This window comes from Phoxinus phoxinus (assembly GCF_949152265.1).
Source record: "Phoxinus phoxinus genome assembly, chromosome: 10".
NCBI lineage: Eukaryota > Metazoa > Chordata > Actinopteri > Cypriniformes > Leuciscidae > Phoxinus > Phoxinus phoxinus.
This window is the reverse complement of record NC_136885.1, coordinates 27,303,855-27,328,352: the sequence shown is the minus strand read 5'-3', so window position 1 is coordinate 27,328,352 and position 24,498 is coordinate 27,303,855. Positions and strand designations below refer to the sequence as shown.

The 24,498-nt window shown below is 37.1% G+C and overlaps 1 protein-coding gene across 1 annotated transcript; it reads left to right on the top strand.

The window, feature by feature from the left end:
• The first annotated feature begins 230 nt into the window (after window positions 1-230).
• cep162 (centrosomal protein 162) lies at window positions 231-24,498 on the top strand. Its single transcript, XM_079626352.1, has 26 exons — window positions 231-367; window positions 629-692; window positions 930-1,080; window positions 8,701-8,853; window positions 8,983-9,133; window positions 9,249-9,307; window positions 9,407-9,477; window positions 10,098-10,128; window positions 10,207-10,332; window positions 10,426-10,587; window positions 12,090-12,171; window positions 12,253-12,493; window positions 12,725-12,944; window positions 13,441-13,556; window positions 13,635-13,823; window positions 16,401-16,538; window positions 17,024-17,136; window positions 17,253-17,358; window positions 17,463-17,589; window positions 17,677-17,945; window positions 18,479-18,727; window positions 19,820-20,466; window positions 22,428-22,569; window positions 22,788-22,886; window positions 22,977-23,111; window positions 23,354-24,498. Exons 2-26 carry the CDS (start codon window positions 633-635, stop codon window positions 23,573-23,575), a joined length of 4,059 nt encoding a protein of 1,352 aa, XP_079482478.1. The 5' UTR covers window positions 231-367; window positions 629-632; the 3' UTR covers window positions 23,576-24,498.

Genomic DNA, 24,498 nt, shown 5'->3' with positions numbered 1-24,498 from the left:
ACACACAATATCAGAAGAAGGCTTGAATTAGTAAAAGTGCATTTCCTGAACAATTTTTTCTTGTTTGAACAAATATCACAGGGGATAGGTTACACGTATCTCACAAAAATAGTATAAGAATCTCAAGGTAAAGCAAGGCACTGAAGGCATGCAGTAAAGTATGACTTTCTCCAACATGGCAACCCAACTAGACGGAACTGAACCGCCCAATCAAATCTCCGGACCGATGTGACGTCACACGGCCAATAAGCTGTCAGTAATCCCCCGGCTATTGTAGCGGGAAACTTTATGCTAAACTGTATCATTTCAAAAACAATGTGAACATTAAAGGATTTACTGTATTCATATTCTATCTCATTCTGTATTGGTGAGTCGTTTGCGTCCTGTGTTTTCTTCAGTTTAACATGGTGTCCGTTTCTCTCGGTTACCATGCCAAATGAGCTAGCGAGCTGTTTGTTTATAATGCATTCTCTCCCAGAATCCTTCTCTTTAACGTTAGATGTTTAATGTTTAGCAGGTTGAACTTTGTTTAACGTTATATGTCTTAAATGAGTTATTCTTATAATAATACGTTTATATAAAACGTATAGGCCTGATTCTGATATGAATTTTGATATGTTTGTCACAGAATTATGGCTCATAGACTGACTAAAGAGGAGCTGGATCAACAGTTCGAGCAATTCATGAAAGAGGTACTTTTGATAGTCTTTTGTTTACGTTACTTCTTACAATTGTTTGTTTAATTACGTTTGTGCTTTGATATGCCTCTTGCTGTATGACATGCATGATGCTGTACTCCATCTAAAATCACTTTAAACATGTTTTTTCTGCAAATTCAAATTATTTTATAATTCTATAATATGCTGTCCAGTATTGCATGTAGACCTAAACTTTATGTTTTTGTGTACGTGTACTTCTGCTGTTTTCAGTCTGTCTCTGATGACTCTGTTGATTTGGGCTCCAGCACCAAGCCCTCTAGTGTCCTTGACAGCTTGGGAAAAGCACCTGTCAGGCCAGTGAAGAAGGCTTCTGTGTCTGTGCCGTGGTGGCAGGACGATGATGACAGTGAAGAGGGAACTGGTGAGTCCTGGTGTTACTTGAATTAAAATGAGAGCGTGGCTGAAATCTCCAGCCTGTGTGAAAGCTTTAGCATAATCTTCGTTCTGGGTTTGAAAGCGAAAGATTTTATGGTTCACATCCTGGAGAGTTTTTGAGATCCACAGAAAGACACTTTATCCCAGATTTCCAGGGATGCGTGTTGATCTTGTAATAAGTGTATTGTAAATACTTTTGAGAAAAGGTGGTGTCAGTGCATGTATCTTAGGCCTTGTTCAGATTGCCAGCCAAAACTTATCAACGTGGGTTTTGGAAAGTCTGGAGTCTCTGGACAGCAAAAAAACACACACGAAATTAGATTTTTTTTTTTTTTCATATCTGATCAAAACCTCATATGGAGGTAGTTTGAAATGTAATTCCAATCAGATTTGTACAGATGCGTCTCAGTCTTACGCTCTGGCTGCTCAAATCGATTTCAAACGCAAATTGATTTCAAACGGTCTTTTCCCTCACTCTAACGAGACAAAACCATAATGACTAGTGACGGAAATGCAGGAAGTATTTATACGGTGTTCAAATGGTACGTCCACAGATTGTGGCATTTTCCTGTATGACGATCTGCACTGCGATTAGACGGTGCTTATTTTCAATTAAATTCCATTCACATTTATTTGTATAGCGCTTTTCACAATACACATCGTTTTAAGGCAGCTTTACAGAAAATGCATGTGTCCACATTACAATTTAGAGTGGTCTGTTATCAGAGATAACTGTATTTCATAAATGTACATATACAAATCACACAGTTAGCTAAACATTTATTTATTTAAACAATGTAATAATTTAAGGCAGAAACAATGAGCTCATTGAAGTAATGAATACTTGTTTGTTAACAAATATTTATGACATAAAGAAAATTGTAGCATTGGTGCATGTTGATTCAGAGTTTGCGTCATCTGAAGTCCTGGCAGGAGTTGGTGCCGTCTCTTCACAGGTGTTGGGCATCTGAAGTCTTCATAATAGGCTGGATCCAAACTGGAGCTGACATACTCTTTAGTTACCTCAGGATGGGCATCCCGTGTTAAAACAGAGAAGCAAGTAGAAAATAATTAGCGTAGCTGGCGTTCATAACTTTAAGCACGGATAATCATGTACATTTGATCTGATATAACTGGACTATAAGATTATGAGATGCATTATATGAATGCTTGACTAAAAGAGATACGTCTTTTATCTAGATTTAAACTGGGAGAGCGAATCTTAGCCCCAAACATTATCAGGAAGGCTATTTCAGAGTTTAGTGGCCAAAGGTGAACATGCTCTCCCTCCTTTAGTGGACTTAGATACTATAGGTACCAATCATGAGGTCATGAATGCATGAACTAACTTTTCTGCATCAGAAACAAATAGCATGTTCTGTAACTTAGCAATGTTTCTGAGGTGGAAGAAGGCTGTTTTTGTAACATATGAAATATTACTTTAGAAAGATAAGTTGCTGTCTAATATATGGTATAACACCCAGGTCTTTAACTGTAGAGAATAAAGTAACAGTACATCCTTCTAAATGCAAATTGTATTCTAAGAGATTCTGTGTACAGGTTGTTGGTCCAATAAGTAATACATTTAATAGAAGAAAAGTACAGGTCCTCCAATATTATATATCTTTAACAAATCTGTCAACTTTAATTTTAGAGATAATTTAGAGATTTAATCTGGTCGTGATGAAATATATAACTGACTCTGAGTATCATCGGCAAAACCGTGGAAACTAATTTTAATGTTTTCTTATAATATTACCAAGTGGCAGCATGTATATTGAAAATAGCAGAGGGCCTAACACAGATCATTGCGGCACTCTATAATTGACTGACATTATCTTAGATTTTTCCCCGTTTAAATAGACATGATGTCAGCGATCTGATAGGTAGCGATCTAAACCACCTTAATGCCTGTCCCTGATTACCATTGTAATTTTGTAGTCGATCTAAGAGTATTTTATGATCTATCTATAGTGTCGAACGCAGCACTAAGATCAAGTAAAACTAGTATTGAGATACAGCTTTGGTCAGAAGCTAGAAGTAAGTCAATTGTAATTTTAACGAGTGCAGTTTCTGTGCTATGGTGCGGCCTGAATCCTGACTGAAATTTTTTATAGATATTGTTTTCTTGCAAGAAAGAGCACAATTGAGCGGACACAACTTTTTCTAGTATTTTAGATATAAATGGAAGATTTGAAATGGGTCTTTAATTTGCTAATTCATTTGGGTCTAATTGTGATTTCTTTATGAGAGGCTTAATAACTACCGGCTTGAACGATCTTGGAACATGACCTAGAGATAAAGACGAGGTATTTGAAAATTGAGATGATGATACACCTGCATTTTTCCTTCATCCATTTTGAAAGCCTCATCACATGCGTGGGTACGCTTTCATCATTACCAAATCAATCAACCAATCTTATTTGGTCACTTGCATTTAATAGTGCAGACACTCTGCCTGAAAAGATCTGTTTTGAGAAAAAAAAATATTTCCTTGCAGTTTGAACATAGTCTAACTGTCGTTGGGGTTTTTAAACAACAATGTTGTAGTTTAGGTGTTTGTCCACTTGAGGGCAGCAAGCACAAAGCAGTAGACAAAATAAATTATGCAAAGTGAGTTTAAGATTTATATCAGATGTGTCATCAGGAATCCCCTAAATTGCAACTATGAATTGCACTTGCTTTGTTTCTAAATTGCTTGAATGATCCACATCTGTAACTTGAGTGGTTTATTTTTTTAGCAATTTGATCAGCAAATTGTTTTATTTTTTCTGAATAGAATAAATTGAATAGGATAGCTGATTAGAGTTTTGGGCACATTATAACACAAACAAAGCTAGACTGATGTTTTTTGTTTAATACATCATTCTGGATATGAACTGATGCATGTTTGATTTGATATGATTAAACCTGATTTAGTCTTCACCTGATGTTGTTTATCTAGACAGCCTAATTACTTTCTCTTCTGTGGTTGAGGAGTTGCCATTTTCAGCGACGAGAATACTTTTTGTGCGCAAAAATAACGACTTTATTCATACTTTACATACAACACAGAAGCGCTGCACTGTTACACTACGTGAACTCACTCAGAGGCCCACAGAGAAGAAAATAAATTGTTGTTATTTTTGTTTGTTTTTGCGCACAAAAAGTATTCTCGTCGCTTGATAAACTTATGGTTGAGCCACTGTAGTCACTTGGACTATTTTAAACATTATCTCTACAAACTTTATGGGCCGGCAAGTTTCGATCCCATAGAAGCCTATGGAGTGATCCAACTCTCAGATTTAATCAAAAATATCTTAATTTGTGTTCCGAAAATGAACGAAAGTCTTACGGGGTTGGAACAACATGAGGGTGAGTAATTACTGACAGAATTTTCATTTTTGGGTGAACTAACCCTTTAAGGCCTGGAGTCAGAGGTGCCAATTCATGTGTGAAAATGATTCTTCATGCTCCCTCCCAAACATTCTTTCACAAATTGAGCCTGATGAATCTTGACATTGTCATCCTGAAATATGGCCATTCCTACATGTTTTTTTTTTTTAAGAATTGAAAAGCTGCACAGTTCATCAATTAGGGTTAGGAGAACTGTTGCCTAACATATAACATGCTAGAAACATAATAATCACTGTTTAAATTAACTTAAGCTTTGGCTTTCAAGAAATTTTCTAAATTTAAATTAAAATAAAACTGCTTGATGTTGATTGGGCCTCTTGCCCCATATGAAATTCAATGCAAAAAAGCCTGTTGAATTGCACTACTAAAAAATATGCATTGCATTAACCATGCTTGCATTTTAATGCGTTGTATTTTTAGGACTTGCATTTTTTTATTGGCTGAAATTCAACATGGTTCAACAAGCTGTAAATATTTCAATTCAAAACATTTCAAACACGTTTTCATTATTAAAAATTCAATAATCCATATTCACCTTTCATGTTTTAATGTAACTGTGTTTTTTGATGAAATGTGTTTTAATGTATGTTAAGTATTGTTGAATGTTTTTATGTATTTTACCTGACATCACACCTGCCCAGGGACTACAGTTGAAAATTTGTCAAGTAGACTAAACTGGCACATTTACATTTTCATAAATGTTATTAATGTGCACTGTCCCTGTAAATTTAAACTTTTTAAATAAATAAAATACTTAACTTCCAAAATATTCAAACTTTTTAAAAATACAACCTATAATATTCAACAGGCAATTTTCGGTCCATTTAATTTCGCTTTACAAATTCGCTTCCACAAATTCAGTGGTTCAAATTCGACAGTAAATTCAACATTGACATCCAGGAACTGCAGGAAAAGCAGTAGATTACCGAGCATAATCTCCATCTGCTGTTAGTGGATCTCACCAGCAGGGGGTGCACGGTCCGATGCTGATGTACAGATCAAATGTTAGATTTGGCTATACAGGGACCGTGAAGACACTGAATTTTTCAGCTTTTCCTGCAGTTCCTGGATGTCAATGTTGAATTTACTGTCGAATTTGAACCACTGAATTTGTGGAAGCGAATTTGTAAAACGAAATTAAATGGACCGAAAATTACCTGTTGAATATTATAGGTTGTACTTTTAAAAAGTTTGAATATTTTGGAAGTGAAATACAGTCTGAAAGGTGAATATGGATTATTTAATTTTAATAATGAAAACGTGTTTGCAATGTTTTGAATTGAAATATTCACAGCTTAAATATTCAACCATGTTGAATTTCAGCCAATAAAAAAAATGCAAGTATTGTAATGCAATGCATATTTTTTTTTTAAGTAGTGCAATTCAACAGACTTCTTTGTTTCAAAAACATTTGCCATTATTTTACTTCCATACGGTCACCCCTATTTTATCCACACTGCACTGGCTACCTGTCAAATTTTAAATTGATTTTAAAATTGTATTATTTGTTTATAAAACTCTCAACAAATTGGCCCCTGAGCCTCAGTACCTGACCGTTCTGCTCTGTCCGTACACTCCTTTTCGAACTCTGAGATCCAGTGATGACTGTCTACTCATGTCTAGATCCCAGACTTAAAAAACAAGGTGATCGTGCTTTTGCTACTTTGGAACAGTCTACGTCTTAACATCAGATTAGCTCCCTCTGTTTCCACTTTAAAATCTTGTTTAAAGACCTATTTATTCTCTTTGGCTTTTAATACTCCTTGATTTATTATTGTTTATCTATTGTTGTGTGTTCCTTTTATTGGTTGTTTTATTTATATATTTTTCTGTTCTGTACAGCACTTTGGTCAGCCTTGGTTGTTTTTGAATGTGCTTTATAAATAAATATTGTATTGTATTGCAGTGATGATCCAATCATAGACTCTTAAGCATTTACTCTTAAGATTTGATTTAAATCCAAACAGTGACTTTTTTTGGTGTACTTTTTCGACAGTGTATATCTATAATGAATTTGTTTCTTTAATCAAAAAGAGCTTCATAGTGAGAACAATGGAAGATTTTTATTTTATATTTATAAATTCTATACATCTAGTTTTCTATTCAACAAGTGTGCTGTTTACTACTGATAACAGAACATTGTGTGTATAGTGTCTGATAAATAGTAATAATTCCAAGAATGGTTTTTGTACTCTGTTCCTTGAACATCTGAAGTGCTGTTCACAGAGATGTGTCATTTACTGTTATTACTGTTCAGCATTTCAATGGATGAAAAATTCTGCACCTCACGCACCACTTATTATGTCATTTGTCCAATTTCACATTTTATACATCAAGCTGTAGTGTTTCTGTTTTTCTTTGTATTTGACATAATCATCTTGTTTGTACTCACTCCCTTTATTCTGCTTTTCTTTTTGTCCATTAATTTTGCAGAAAAAAACACTAAACATCGTTTTTCTAAAATTCAAAAGTACCAAGCTGTGGACCCTCAGATGGGATCCAGACAGAGAGAAAGCCCCCCTCTGGGTACATCTCACTCAGTATTCAATGAAGTGTGTAATTTCTGCAACAGAGAATTGCCAAAAAATAGTTTTCAAACAGGTTTCCTGAAAGTACTGTAACGTTGCAAAACTACACACTTCATTCAACAGTATTACTAGGCTATTCCCTTATATTTTTTAATGTGTTAGACTTAGACAGTTTCTAGATCCATCTTGTTTTTGTTTTCGTTTCCTTAATTGAAAAAATAATCTAGTTTAGTTGTCTAAACTTCAAGGATCATCTTTCCTATTGCTTAGCGCACTGTACGACTTTTTAGTCTCTTTAGTGTCTACCTGTTTAACTTTTTTGTGTTCCTTCTTTGTCTGTCGCCCTTATACACTGTAGTCCCTATTAAGCCCAACCCCAAACCTCGTAGCGTAGCTCTTGATAGGGTGAGCCAGCTGTCCAATCAGAGGGCATCCCACTACGCAAGCCATCAGAAGAGTCCTGAATATGATGCAGTAGAGAAGATGCCATCACCTGAACATAGTTACTGTTTAGAGGAGAACAGGGTCTCAGAGGAAGACTCTTGCTGTGTTCCAAGTCCAGCACCTGATAACTCTTCCAGTACATCAGGACAGAAGAGTCCCATTCACACTGATTCTAATGAGTTTTCTGTGGAAAGCAATGCTAGTGATTCAGTCGAGAGAGAAGATGGTAAAGTTTCAACACGTGAAGCATTAATAGATTGTGTTATTTTGATTTTTAACATGATGTTTGTTTTTGTGTATATTTACTCCCCGTTATTGACCTTATATCTATCTAGTTTTTAAGACGCTCTCTGTGGTATTATAGTTGGAACTAATCTTTTTGCTTTTTTCCCTTATAATTTTACCTTAATATCCTATATAATTATATGCAATAATTAAACGCAACAGACCAGAGCTGTTGTTTTGGCAATATGTAATTGCAGTTGCAGTGTTTTTAGAACCAGTTTTCGCTGTAAACAAATTTCCTGGAATAGTGCATGTTTTAAGAACATGTGCTGTGCCAGTTAGTAATTTCTCTAATGTCTAGTTAATTGAATATGTGCAGCTCAGAATGATAATGTGCCACACAGAGGGCCAGTACATCAAACAGTGGATTTAAGGCCTTTTCACACACCAAGAACGCTAACTATATTAGCGTCCACACCAACGGATGATAACGTGTTGTTTACTACAAGCACGCACTGCAGTTAAGCCATGTGGCTTATGAAATGGCTCAGCCTCTTTGAAGTCGGGTGGATTTTTATTGGCTGCCAATGGTTTTTAATCCTTCGTTTGCTGGAAAATATAGTTCTGAGAGTTATTCCAACTACCGGTATATAATTCCTCAATGTCGTTAACGTTATAGTTGTGGTGTGGACTTCCCAATTCTCAAAGAATTTTTAATGATTATTAAAACTTGATTAAGTTATGGTAATCATTATAGTTACCGTATTATCCTTGGTGTACATGGACCTTTAGTGAAAATAAGTATTTTACAATTTTTAAGGAAATCTGGTGAACTGTGTAGACGTTCTTTTTTTTTTATGTGCTATTTTGAAGTTCTCCGACATGCATCTTTGCTGAATTGCTTCTATACAGTGGCTAGTAAAATGAAAAATCTGTTCTAGATAGTTTGCTTTATTTGAAGTGTAAAAAACTGTCACTGTTTAATACTTACAACATATTTGCTTGGCATATAGGGATGTCGTCAACCGGAAAGTCCTTCCTGAAGTCAACGAGAAAGACTCCATCCATTAAGGAGGTGGATGAAGAGCAGTCGAATGACCTATTCTTGGAGGATGAAAGGAATAGAGACCTAGTAATCTTTAGCAGAGACAGTCTTGAGTCTGAAGGTCAGTCTAACCCATTTTCCTTCAATCAAGCCTACCTCTGAATCCATAACATCCACCATTGCTCTGTTTGTTTGACCACCAGCATCTGTTTTTGCTTCTTTACAAATTATGTGATGGTCTCTGGAACAGTACCAACTGCAGGTGCTCTTCACCTGGACCAGTTGGATGAGAATGACAATACCAGGTTTTTATCCAATCTGAAGAAAGAGTTCTCATCCTCCATTGACTATTCCAGACTGAATCAAGAACAGGAGCAGTTCACCCCCACCAGCCCACAAAGGTGTCTGAAAAAAGCTTTATGTGACTCAAAAGCATTATGAATTCCAAGAATGCAGTTTGTGAAGGAGCATTTGCTTATTGTCCTTCTTTAAATTTAGTTTCACTGTTCCTTTCAGGAGAGAAGAAATGGATTCAACAAATGAAGAAGAACAGAGGGAAAATAAAGACACTGCTGGTAAGAGCAGAGCTGAGAGAATAAGAATTTGAAATGGATGTGTTTTGTTGTTATTACTTCCTGAAGCAATAAAACACTTGCATATTGCTTCTCTGTCAGGATCTCCTGCATATAGTGAAGATTTTGAGGAAGAGGCAAGTGAGAAAAGTGACGAGGGGCTTCAAGAGAAGGTGAATATAAATTGTTAATGCACTTTAAGCTTATAATATGATCCCTGTTATAAACTGGGGAATTGAGTAGTGAGTTATGTAGAGATGCATGGAAACAGATGAAGGTCGCACTTGCGCTTGTCCATTTAATGGCAGGAAAAAGCGACCAGCATCAAGCTTTTAACAAAAAATAAGCATAAGTATCACAAAATGATCCCTTGTGACCGGTGTCGTACTGTATATTCCAGGTGTTCTTAGGGTATACAATAGGGTTTGGTAAAATAAAAAAAATAAAAATATATATTATTTCATGAAAATTCCTTGGCCGTTGGTCTTCTGTGTTATTTGTAGAAGTATTTATTATTATGATGACTGTTAATAATAATATTATTATTATGTACAGTATTAGGGAGAGATTATTGGCTGAAAAACAAAAAAAAAGAGGATTATAGCACATGCTAATTTGCATCGCAGGTCCCTAGTCATCTGGAGTCAAAATTGATCTAAATGTTCATTTTGCTGTTTTTTGTTTGTTTTTTGCACACCCTACACCTCAATCGCAATATTTGTCAATATAAAAATAATTAGATTTTATGGCAAAATCTCTAATTTTAACAATTCCTTGATCCTCTTTGTTTCAGAAACCTGAAAGACATGGGATGCTGGCCAAAGGTAAACAGAATCTCAATTTTCAGTGTAGATGTTGTAAATGTTCAGATCAGGAGGTAAAATGCTCTTCTTATGTCCCAGTGTCACTACATGACTCTCTAAATTCTACGGATGGAGCATTACCTCCTGCAGTTCCCAGTTTGGCAGCTGGAAAAGAAAAATGTCCAGACACCAAACAAGCAGTGAGGACAGCACTGGAACCTGCAGGTTTGAGAACCAGTTTATTTTCTTAAAGCTTGTATTGTTTTAGTAAACTTCCAACAGGTGATGTGACACATTCTCTCCTCCATATCTTTGCAGTCCAATCATATGGTCAGAGTGGAGGGAGTGAGATCGAGGCGCTGCAGGAGGCGTACAGGCAGATCAACAGCTCAGCGGGGGAGTGTGAGGACGGACGAGCCGAGGCCGGCAGGACACCCCTCTCTCTCTCTTCACTCCAACCTGTCTCCACGGTGGAGTCAGGTCAGACTCAGCACCTAGCTCATTTTTGCCAGTCACTGTGTGCATGCCTGCGCTTTAAACCTTTTGATTTGCAGCTTTCCCCCCACAAATGCTTCCAGTTATGCTTTAAACCAAATACGTGAGGTTTTTACCAGCCGCTTTGTTTGCGTCATCAGTTTAGGTGAAGTCCTGATAGCTGACTCTAAACAGCTCGATTTTGCATGAGGGTGTCACACCAACAATTTTTCCTGAAACCTTGCTGTCTTCTGTTGGAGGTCTGTCACCCTGACTGAATAAGAATGGAAGGGGGTGATGGACTTAAACAGCTGTCTCTGTCATTTCTTTCTCATTCCTTGTCGCATGAATTGCAGTGCCTTGTTTTGGCAAATCAGTTGAATATTGGATATTTATGGACCAAAATGGTCATATGACTTTTAAAAATAGCAATACATTATGACTGCTCTACCCTCTTTACTTTAAAAGCAAACATCAGAGCTCTGTGCATTTGGGCATTAAATGAGCTCCTTTCCTGAAAGTACAGCGACCTTTATTAATGTTACTTCAACTATTTACTACAGTTTTTTAATGATTTTATTCTGCTAGGATGCATTTAATTGATCAAAAGACATTAACAACATTTACAATATTACAAAAAAGCTATTTAAAATAAATGCTCTTTCTATTTATCAAAGAATCCTGACAAAAGGTATCACAGTATCCACAAAAATATTAAGCATTTTCAACATTGATACCGGTAATAATTCTAAATATTTCTTGAGCACTAAATCACCAAATATTAGAATGATTTCTGAAGTATCATGTGACTCTGAAGAAATGGCTGATCAAATTGAGCTTTGATCACAGGAATAAATTATATTTTAAAATGTAAAAAGAGTTCATTTAAATTATGATGATATTTCATTATATATATTTTTATATATATAATGAATATATATATTTACATTATATTTTTGTTTTTTTCCTCCCAGCTGTCTTCTGTTGGTCTGATTTTTTTATCAAATAATGCAGCCTTGCTGAGCATTAAACTTCTTTCAAAAACATTGATAATCATTAAAAAAAAAAAAACTTTTGAACGGAAGTATATTTGATTGAATTGATTTATCATACTATACATTATAATGCTGTGATGTCTGAAATCACTTTTTTCAGCATACAAAACTTTTAATTGATTTTTTTGTGTGTTTTACTTTTTTTTTAAACAGTAGAATGGATTTATAATATCATCCAATTACTGATTATGGGACAGAATCGGTTCATCCCTACTTCTTGCTCATTTTGTTAGTTATTTAAGTTTAAGTGAATCAGAAACAAAAGCTTGGTTTCAAATTCGCCATGGATGACAATCAAAATCTGTGATAATTGGCTTTGCATTTGCTGAGGAAGTTTGTATCTGATCACTCCAAATCTCTAGAATAAAATAAAAAATGAAGACTGTAAATTGGCTAGTGTGACTCAGGCCCTAGTAAATTTTTTGTCACCAGGGTCTCATTTATGTACTGTAGATTTACCAACTGCTGAGGAACTGATGCGGCCAATTAGACCAGACTCTGTTTTCACGCGTGGCTTCTCTCTCCAGCCTATAAGGTGAGTTCACTGTTCGCCTTCACACACCGTGAGTCATATATTCTCAGTACAGCAGCTTTAGAAGAAGTATTTGTCTTACAGTGAGGCTGTGCCTCGAGGCAGCAAAAATCATAGTCCATTAAGGATATCTTCAGATGACAGCCCTTTCAGTTCCACTAATGAGGGCTGTGGAGGGGGTATTAAAGCTAGTCTTACAGGAGAGGAACATCCAGCCTCCCTTCAGTACACTCAGAAGAGCATCGCTGAGGAGATCAAACGGCTGATGCAGGAACAGGACAGCTCCTCTGTGGAACCTCCTCCTGTTAAACCCAAGACACGTCAGGTTAGAGACTCTGCTATTATGAGTCATTTGCCTCATGAATTTCCTTCGTAAATTAGATCCTGTAATGTCTGGGGTTTAGAGAAATGAAAATTCAAAGATAGAGGCACATACTCTGCAAAGTAAATGAGGTATAATAATTGTTGTGGGTAACTACGTGCCTTTTTCATTCACATGGTGATGATAGTCATATTTATGAAGATAATGATGAATATTAACTTCTCTCTCTCTCAGGTTCCTGCCAGAACCAATGCATTTGCATATGCGTCCTCTAGAAAAACTCCTGTTCCATCAACAAGGGCCAAAAAACCTGAGACCAGACTGTTACCCAGAGGACCTGCAACCAGCAGAACCGGCCAAGCTGCTAAACCTCCATCTCCACTAACACAGAGAAAAGCTCAGAACCAGACCCCCCAAAAAACTCCCAACCTCAGTCAAACACAAACAGTCAAAGGTACCTGTACCTGGGTTAACCTCACCAAGATTGAGTCAAAAAAATATATGTTTTGCATAAAGAAAATGTAGCTGATTTTCATTAATTTTTTTTAGCATTTATTGATACATTTTTATTATTTTCATTTTCAACTCATGATCATTACATTAATGCAATAAATATATATAGAAGTAGGCCATTTTAATTTCATTAAATGTAGATTTCCAATTTGCCAATTTGATTACAATTAATCACAAGTATCAATATTTATCAAAATGAAGAAGATAATTATTGAGTTTTGTGATGTAATGAGAAATTGGGGGGAACATAATTATCTTAAATAGTCTTAATTGTTATGTAAATAATGTCACAATGCAAAAAATTTTTATAATAATAGTGTTCCTGAAAATATGCTAAATCTTTTCTTTTTTTAATCTGACTATTCTTTGTAAATTCACAGCCATATTTGCTTGCTTGATAATAAATGGTCTTTTTTAATTGTTTGCATCCCTTACAGGTTTAGACACGAGTTTAAGGCTAAGCAGTGAACTGGTTACATCAGTGCAGTCCTTTGCTACATTTCTACAGCATCAGGTTGAAGCCAGCAGAATCACACCAGAAGCAGTGACAGGAGTGAGTTAACTGGGACTGAATCAGAGCATTGGATCAAATCCTCCAGCTCATTAACCACCTGTTCTGTGTGTCTGTCAGCGTGAGGTGATGCAAGAGAATATGGATGTTGGTATGCCCTTTCAGCAGGAGCGCTCATCACTGGAGCGTTTCCGTCTTCAGCTCGCCCAAAAAGAGAGAGAGCTCCATCTGAGGGAAACCCAGTTACAAGAGGAGCACAAGCAAGAGCTGGCAGCACTCAGACTGGAGAACTATACGTTACAGAGCAAGGTAAGCTCTTGTGTACCGGTAGTTATAAAGCTTAGTTTATATTTTTTGAATATTTTAGAATATAAGGACATTTTGTTGTTTGGTGGATAGTTTTGCCAGGGCTCTACATTACCAGCGGGTAATTTTGTGTGTTCTGTCTGTTCTACTGCCTCTTCATAATTATGACTGAGGACCCAAAAATGATAATTCTGTCATCAATTACTCACCCTCGTGTCGAGTTGTTCCAAACCTACAAGACTTTCTTTCATCTTCGGACAAAAATTAAGATATTATTTGGTAGTAAAATCTGAGAGAATTCTTTCCCTCCATTGAAAGGCTGTGAAGCTTCAAAACGTTCATAAAGAGATCGTTAAAAAAAATCCATATGAATTGAGAGGTTTAATCCAAGAAACACAGTCGCTTTATATGATGAACAGATTTAATTTATTATTTATTCTTTTTTTTTATATATATGTATAAACATTGCTAAGCGAATGAACATATAGAGCAAATTTGGTAAACAGAAGCTCAAGCATGCTCGCTTTGTGCACAAGAGCAAAGCTCATTGGTATAAGCAAGTATGTTTCAGCTTGCGTTTACCATATTTGAGTGCTCAATGTATGTTAGCTAATCAATGTTTATATGTGAATTTATATGATGGATTTATTTATTTACTCTTTAAAAACCTTTTGAACTGTCAGAGCTTTGGGTGAATTTACTTTTTTCTAAGATTTCACTAAAAATATCCTCATTTGTGTTTCGAAGATGAACGAAAGTCTAATGGGTTTGGAACAACATAAGAGTAATTGATGACAGGATTTTCATTTTTGGGTGAACTATCCCTTTAAAATTTACTCAAGTTCATCTATTTTCATGGCCTATTTAACCAGCCTTAACGCACATAGGAGCTTCTTGATGAAGATCAATAGAAAACCTTCTGCTGTCTGGCAGCTCTCCTTAAGTATGAATGAAGTTTAAATTGTATGTTTTGTAACATGCTGTATAAGTGCGTTTGGTAAAAAGGGCAGTCTGTACTTGCAGATGAATGTTTTGGTAATGCATTCATAACGTCTATGGCAGTATATTTCAGTGGCTGCTCTACCAACAGTATGAACATAGATTTTACTTGTATGCTGTTTAAGTAGCTGTTCAATATGATGATGAATTTGTGCTTTTAGCACAAGTACATTATGTAAGGTTTATTCTAGTTATTTGTTTCAATACCCTTTTTTTATTGTGCATTACCATGCTGTGATTCAGTTTGGAAGTGCTTCTTGTTGTTCTGGCAAATAATGAGTCTCATTTTTAAAACGTAACTTTTCAACAGTAAATGAACATAAAACAGGGCACATGGGGGCACGCAGCACTTTATCCACCCTGACCCTTCTGGTGAAGTCTAAATATTGATTATTTTGACAGCAGATTACAGGAAGAAGAATTAATTACATTTGAACAAATTACCATAGAAAATGACCAAGGCTGAATTTGTTTTCATGATTTATACACAATGAGCAACCTTGAGTTAAGGGCAATGGAGATGACTCACAGCTCACTCCTTACAGGGAGCCCTGAGCCATTAAACCACACCATTAGACCTTTCAAAATTGTTAAACCACCTAATTATTTGATCTAGTCTGGCCTCATGATCATTCTGCACTTTAATTTCCAATTACATAATTATAATTCCAAATTAACTAACTTTGTACTGCAAATGTGCAAAGACCATTTTTATGGCTTTCCATTTATATTTATGTATTTGGCAAATGCTTTTATGGAGAGCATCTTACATTTTCAGTAGATACATTTTCTTAGTTCATACATTTCCTATGATCAGATACATTTTCAAACAACCTGGCTTTGCTAGTGCATCACTCTACTTTTTGAGTTAAGTGCCCTATCCAGTGCAGTAGAGTGTGTTATGCAATTGACTGTCTTGGATTTTACAAATACGGTTCGAGAGCACAACAAGCTCTGTGTTCAGCACTACATTTTTTTGCCAGGTTACCAACTTGAAATTGTTTTTCCACATGTGGAATAAGGGGAACATTAAACAACTTTTCTTCCTTTCTGTGAAATAAGCCTTACATTCTAACTGGCATGACGAAATAATACAGTTAAATCAATAATCACAATTACCTGCCATAGTGAAATCATTGTGATAAACAGCTATATTAACCTGTAACTAAAGATTTTATTTGCTACACAAATACATTGTGATTCAATTAAATTAGTTTTGTAACCAGTTCATTTATGTGAACCTGTCTAAATGAACCGGCTTAATGATTTGGACTTACCAAAACTGTTTGAGATTGACAGAGGAAGACAGTACATCTCTGCCCACTCTGTTGAAAGGCTTATGCAATTGTTAAAAAAACAACAATGTAGCAGTCACAAAAAGAAAAGCTTTAAATGTAAAAGCTACACTATTATTTAAAAAAATCATAACTATTTACATACTCCTGAAAATGCATTTAAGTTAGTAGCATCAATATTTTTTTACTTTAATAATCTTAACAGCCTCAGCCTAAAGTCTGAGCAAACAATTCCCTGTCATTTCTCAAGCTTAGGTTCTAAGCTGTAACATTCATTATTCCATAGCTACACCGTGCCGAGGAGGCAAGTAACGGACGAAAGTGGAGTTTTGGCGAAGCTTCAGACCCTGTGACTGAAGAGAAACTCAAGCTCATAGAGAAAGAGATGAAGGAACAGGAGACTCTGATTCAGGGCTACCATCAGGTGAGTCTCTCTCTCCAACTCTGCTCATTTTCTGGCATATATTAGAATGAGGCATGCTGAAACATGACTCGCATGAACGTGCATTTATTATAATTAGGCTTTATTTTTATCCCTTGTCCTAGATCTCTTTCTATGGTGAGGTCTTATAAATGTCAATGAATGATACAACACAAAACTCTGTAGCCTCTCATTTTTTAGATCATTATACACCATTTCAGCATAATGGGGTGCATAATTAAACACGGTTATTTAAAATGACATTATTACTACTCAGAATTTAGAATAACGTTGGTAATTACTTCTCACGTTTCCTGTAATTACAGAAGAACTTGTGGCCTTTCCAGAAACCAAATCCAATTAATTCTTATCTGGAACTATATTCAATGTAATACATGCACTGAATATATTTGCATTTTGGTCATTAGCATTCATATGCTACAAATAGGTTCAGAATATGTGAAACTTCTTTCCGATGGTTTTAACAGGAGAATCAAAAGCTATATCTACAAATGAAAGCGCTCCAAGCTCAAAGCAAACAAAACGAGGAGGCTTTGTTCATGGAAAACCAGAGACTTCTCACTGAGCTTGCCCTCACCAGGTCAGTGCTCTAAAAGTGTGCTAGTAGTGTTATAATACATATCAAAGCAGGTTTTTACTATTCATGCTGTTCTTTTGCAGCAGCTGATATAAAAGCAAAGAATTTTCATTCCCCAGGGACCGGTTGAACATGAACAGCTTTCAAAGAACCGTCGCAGGGAGAAGCACTGCTGACCAAAGCTTCAGCATTGCAGAGTTGACAAGTCAGGTACAATCTGCACAGGTAAGAGAACAACATAATATCAACAGATCTGTTCCAAAACCTTGTGAGCTGCCAACCTAGACTGCATTTTACGTGCGCTTCTGATGCAACGTCTTTCTGTTTAGAAAAAGGAGGAACGACTGCAAGATGAGATCCACAGGTTAAAACAGGAGAAACAAGCCCTGCATGTAGACCTGGAGATGGTGAGGAAAGAGCGAGATTTTGCCAGAGTTCAGGCTGTCTGTACTTCAGGTAAGAGCCTCAGATATGGAAGTGTTATGGAAGCAGTCTATTTTTGGCGATGTAATAGCCATATTGACAGAAATAAGCTTCTGGCAGGTGATAAAGGTTTCGAGCTAAAGGTGCTCCAGGAAAAGCACCGGGAGGAGGTCGCAGATATGAAGAAAAGACTGCAGTGGTATGCTGAGAACCAGGAGCTACTGGACAAAGATGCATCCAGACTCCGAGCCGCCACCGCTGAGACTCAAAGGCTCACTGAGCAGGTGGAAAAGCTAAAGATGGAGGTCAGCAAGAGGGCCAATGAGCAACAGAGAAAGACAAAGGAAAGGGCGGGTGAAGCTAAAAGAATCCAGGACATGGAACGACAGGTCAGAAACAGCTTTCTCCCTCTCTAAATATTCTTGTTGCCTTGTTCTGCAGGTACATATCATTCAGGGCACGTTCTTCTTAGTGCTCTATTTCCTGAGAGCTGGAATTATTCAACCGTGTCCGTGAGAAGCAGACCATCCGGGTAGTCAGTTTTCCAACCACCTTCTCCTTAAGACCTCCTCTTTATGTTAAACTCCTTTCTTTGACTGATGTGCATCTGCAACTAAATGATTAACTTTGTATTGAATTGGCTCAGTGGTTAGCGCACTTTTTCTATTCAGTTTGAGCCGTGTTGCTCATGTACAGTAGGTTTGAGTTTGGCTTGCAACATTTCACAAACCCTTAATAGTTTCCTGTCACTGCTTCTGTATCTTTCTGAAAAAAAAATAATACCAAAAAAAGTCATGAATGAATTTGGATTTCCGCCTCCTGAGTGTCTTGTAATATTTATTAATGGCTGCATCATGTGTGTGCATCATAACTTTTTAGATTCTGTTCCATCTTTCACTCATGTTGCCATTTCCTCTCTCAGCTCAAACAGATGGAAGAGCTCTTGAAACGGAGGCATCCAAACTCCCTGCCAGCCCTGATCTTGGCCGCTGCGTCTGCCGGTGCAGAAGTTGGCGGATTGGACGTCCACTCCTCAACTGCCCCTCAGTCCTCCCAGACAGCGGCTCTTTTGGAGAGACGAGTACATCGACTGGAGGCGGAGCTAGAGGGCCGCGATGAAGCAGCCAAACGCAGTCTCAGAGCAATGGAACAACAGTATCACAGAATCAAGGTACTCATATCAGATTCAGTATTCAGTAAGAATTAAATGTTAAATCTAAATAATCTAAAATTGAGACCATGTACGAAACAAGTTTTGAACTATTGGATCTAGGTGGCCCTGAACTCTCTGACTGAAGTGCTGTGTGTTCTTAATTAATATGGGGAAAAGCAACTCAAATACTTTTCTTTTTTCCAAGCATGTTATTTACCAGAGCCCACAGCTGGATTGATCGATTTCTAGAAAAACAAGTTTGCCAAGAAAATTAGGTTTCTATTTTAAGTCTTAAGTGCACAGGGCCTTTAATATGCTTTCAGAGTGGCAGCATTTCTCTCATTTCTAAACCCTGCTGTGTGTCCTCATGACTAGAAATAGAAACCGAAGCAAAGTAAGGCTTGGTGATATATTGAAAATTCACTATATATTTACTCATACTATACATAACAAAAGTTCAGGGTCAGTAAGATTTTTTAAATATATATTGAAAGGATCCTGTTATTCTCGCCAAGGCTGCATTTATTCAAAAATACAGTACTCCAGTCTTGAGTGTCACATGAACCTTCAGAAATCATTGTTATATGCTGATTTTCTGCTCAAGAAACATTTAATATTATTATCAATGCTGAAAACAGCTTAATATTTTTTTGTGGAAACTGATACATTCGTTCAGGATTCCAGGATTCCATTTTTTCAGGATTCCTTGATGAATATAGTTCAAAAAACAATTTTCATTTGAAATAGAAATCTTTTGTAAAAGTCTTTACTGTCGCTTTTCATAACTTCAATGCATCCTTGCTGAATAAAATTATACATTTCTTGAAAAAAAATCGCAATTGTTTTAATGCATCTTTTATTAGTCCATGAAGTTTGCTAAAGACTGTCATTAAGACTCTGTATTATTATAATATAATTAATAAAATATAACAAATAAATATAAAAATAATCAATTTAATTTATTCATTAAATATAATTAACTTTTTTTTTTTAAGCGATATAACCCAGCCCTGATGCAATTACACGTTAAGGACTGATATATTTAAATGCTATTTTATGCCAGCTCAAAAATGTTAGCACTTTTATATATATTCTTCTCTTCTTTTTCAGCTCCAATATGAACAACAGATCACAGATCTGGAGCAGCGTTTGGCTGAGAAGAATCAAAACAATCAGGCCATCTCATCAGAATTGTCTGAATCACAAACTCAGAGGTTAAAGGCAGAGCTGGAGGAAGTGAAGATGGCTCATCAGAAGCAAGAGAGCACCCTCCTGGCAGAGGTGGCCTCTCTGCAAGAACAGCTCCGCCAGGCCCAAGCTTTGACGCAAACAGACAAGCCTGCCCGCAGCCCCTCACGCCACCAACTCAATGCAGAGGCGGCACAAGCAACCCGCATCGAGAGACTAACCCAAGAGCTGAGCTCCAAGAGCCGCACCATTCAGGAGCTGAGTCGCACTGTAGAGCGTCTGCAGCGGGAGAGGAAAACCATGCTGACGGGTCCTGGCTTGGATCGTGATGAGCCCAAGCGACATTTGGGTTCAGCCAAAGAGCCCAAAAAAAATGCAGCCGAGACTTTCCCCCCTACCCAAGATGAGAAAGACTACCATCCCGGAGCGTTCTCAGGATCACACATCTCAGAGGTGCAACTGGAGAATGATAGTTTGAGGATGAGATTGGAACAACTAGAGATACATAGAGATCAAGAGAAGGTTTCTTTGCAGGCTGCAGTCACACATGCACAGAATCAGCTCCTCAGGTAAAGTCTTTTGGAGTGGTTCATGTTTTTATAAACCATTTGAAGCACCCTAGAAATGTTCTGAACAACAGATGAAAAACAGCAGTCATACTACATGAAGTGAAACCTTGAAACAGTCCCACAATTCTCTTCACATGATTTGAGCCTGTTAAACCGAAGAAGCACCTGGCTGCAGCCTGCAGAAAGGGGCGGGGCTACACGTGTCGCTCTGCCCTATACTTATTCTGATTGGCTTGGTCTTCCTTCACAGGCATACATGATAGGAAATGTGCTCGGAGTTGTCTTCACTATAATGCACAGACAATACAACATTAGCCTACATCCCGTAGAAGAAGATCTTGATTCCTTCACGTTAAAATAATGAGGAACAGTATGTTTTCCTGAAATGAAGTGGAGGAAAAAGTCTGATATTATTCAGTGTAGTGAAAAAAAAAGATAGTTTCATAAAATCTAAATTAACAAGGCAGACACATTAGCCTATTACAGTGTCATTTAGTTTACATACAACTGCACCCAACATGGCTTATAAAAACCAATAACACATTCTGTAGAATAAATGTCTTCCCATGTTATTTAAATTAAAACGATACTGATACATCTTTTTAATTTCCTTTCTTATACTATGGGTATATGAAGTAATCACATTTCATGAATCATTTCATCCCTGTACCTGAAGACCTCACCCTCCTGCTGTGGAAGATCAACAAATACATTTTTGTTTAAATATTGCGGGGTTGTTCGTGCGTTAATCTAAAGACCAGCTTAATTTAGCAAAATAATTTCAGGGACATTTCTCTGCATTATAATGAAGGCTTTTTTGAAACTTCACAGCTTTTCCAGTTCATATAGATTTGCACAACAAATACTTCATCCTACAACAACTATGAACACATTTCCTATCATGTGTGTCTATGAAAGACGATCGAGCCAATCAAGAGGAGCTATGGGTACACGTGCAACCCCGTCCTGTTCTGCAGGGGTCAGCCAATCCCACAATAAAAAAAAAAGGAAATGAGAAATTATATTTTAGACCCTTTTATTCTAACTAAATGAATTATTTTTTTATCAACAAGTTTCTTTTAAAAAAAAAAACATTTTGAACAAAAAGCTGAGAAAATCGCGTTTTTGTCAAAGACTACGTCCGAATCGGATTCAGAATGATGATCAAAACATGGAGTAGATTGAATCAATCAACACCCTCAAAGTTTCACAGTCCTATACCTTCATTCGACCTTTCATTCGTTAACGTTAGCCAGTTTTGATTTATATACCGTTTAAAGTTTGATGATCGCATTATTTTACATAATATAACATAGCCAAAAGATGGACAGCGCAACTCCGCTTCCTTCCACTGTAGAAAAATTAAGCCAAAATATCCCAGTAACGGTCATTGCCGATTACTTATTTCGGAGCCTGAGTATGCGCAGTAGTGATTTTGAGGTGGAGCCAAGGCATCAAGGTCCTGCCCACACTCCCGCTACCACAGACTCAATACCGATCGAACTCAGCCAATTTGAAAGACGTCTCAATTCTCTAATTGCACCGCGAGGAAGCTTCTTGAGGAATCATGAGCGAGGACACCAAGGGTGCTTCTCATTTCTTATTTGAGCATCTTAGTTTCCTTCCCTCGCGTCTTAGCTCCACCCCTTAGGATACGAGGGAAGGAAACGAGGATGCTCAAATAAGTAATGAGAAGAACCCTTGGTGCTTCTGTCGCTTGTTTCTGCTTCTTCTCTGCCTGTGTTTTGATCTGGAGATTCTGTACTCTTTCAGAAAATGCATAATAGCACCCCCTCTACCGTAGAACAGTGAAAACATGGATTTGTTGGTAAATTCTGTCAATGGCAGGGAGGCGTTGTGTCATAAATGACAGAAAGTTTGTCAATGGCGGGGAAAGAGTTAACATGATGATTCAGTGTAATCGAGTATCGTGTAACAATATTAAAATATCACTTTTTCAGGATTCAGGAGCAGAATTCTGAGCAACTTGCCTCGGTCAAGGCTGAGCATCAAAGAGAGATTGAACGCCTTCTAGCTTGCCATGCCCTTGAGCATTCCTCCTCCAAAGTGGCTGAACTCAGCAATCAAGTGAACACACAGGAGGTTGGTTTTTGAATGAATGAAATTGTAGCTTTTTATTTCTCTCCAACATATCTATTTATATGACTGTGTGCATTTGTTTGCCGCTAAATGTTTTCTTGGCACTAGAAACACTTATGTCATGGGTAAAGAAAATTAAATACTTTGCTTGCATTGTAAGTCGCTTTGGATAAAAGCTTTATGTATTTTGAATTCTGAATTCATGTAACTTTTCTATTCAGATCATAGTGCAGCATTTACAGGGTCAAGTAAAGGAGCTCAAGGGAACCAAAGATGCTCTGGCTGTGTCTAAAATCAGAGAGGAAACCCTGCAGAATCAGGTAGTTACTCAGTAATTCAATTTCCATTCTTCTTTAAACTGGATATTGAATTTTCTCTCCATATTTCCTGTTATGTGTGTGTGTAAAAAGCTGTCTAAGCTTCTGGAAGAGCTGAAACAGGCCAAAGAAGCCCACAGTCCTGAACTGAGACACTTCACTAGCCTGGAGCAGAAGATTCAGTCCATGGAGCTCCGCTACCATCAGCGTGAGAAACAGCTTCAGCAGGTAACACACCCACACACACTCTACCGTTCAAACGTTTTAAGCTTTCACCAGCACACACATTAGGAGTAGTGAACACGCATTGCAAACTGTGGACACACAGCACGGGGAGTGATTGGGGGTTAGGTGCCTTGCTCAAAGGAGAATCGAACCCTCAACCTTCGGGTTACCAGTTTGACTCTAACCATTAGACCACAACTGCCTCTATGTGGTGATCGAGGACACTGATGTTAGGTGTGTTGCAGGTGATTGCAGACACACGGCGGGTGGTGGAACAGGAGCAGCAGGGTGAGGTGGAGCGCTGGAGGAGACTCGCTCACGGCAGGGCTAAAGAGCTGGATGCCTTCAGACTGGAGCTGGACTCTATACTGGATGTGCTCCGAGAACTCCAGAGACAGGGTGTAGTCATCCCCATCCCCGAACACACCTCCACCATTACCCACACATACCTGCCTCTCCGATCCTGAGCTGCCTTTGCACCACTCAAAACGTTTTCTTTTTGTAAAGATTATTTAATTATTGTCAACGAACATTTTGGGTATGTAACATCAAATACAAGATATTTGGTGTTAGTAATTGTAGCATAAATCCAAATGTTATTTTGTATTAAAGTTAATTATTACGTGCACAATTATTTGTCCTGTTTTGCTGCTCCGTTGCTTTTACAACATTGAGCAGAATGCAAAACCCATGAACAAACAACAGTAAAATGTTTGATGATACACCGCCCACATAAGAGTTATAAAAAAGGCTTCATTTTAAAAGCTTAAACTAAAAGTACGTTTACACAATATAAAATACTGTAGACGTCATGATTTATTACTCGCCTTAGAGGACACAGTCTGAATGCTAATGAACCACTAAAAGAACATAAATTACATAAGTGACTGGAGATGAAGCTGCTGCATTGTGTGATGATTATTAAGAGCTGATCAGCATGCAGAACTGTTTATAAACACCAAGGGTCCTGACAAAATAAAATTTAATTGGGTACATAGGATACATTTGTGTGGAGAGAGGTCATGAAGTGTTAAGAAATTTGAATGGGAAATTTACTTAATGAAAGCAAAATCATTGCCTTTCAAAATTTACATTTGCATAATCGCAAAAATGACAAAGTCTAGTGATTGAGTCAAAATAAGTACCGATATCCTGCTAAGGTTCATTTGATCTCTGTTCAAAGCTGTCCTTGGCTGTCACCTGTCTAAATTATGAATTATTTGTCTGCAGGTTTGAATGTGTAATGTTGCTCAGTAGAGTCATTTCATTTAGAATTTTTCCTCAGGCAAAGTTTTTATCTTAGCTAATGATAGATACTGTAATAATAATAATCATATTTTTTAAAGGTTAAAACATTGTATGTTATCCCATAATTCTACACTATAAACTA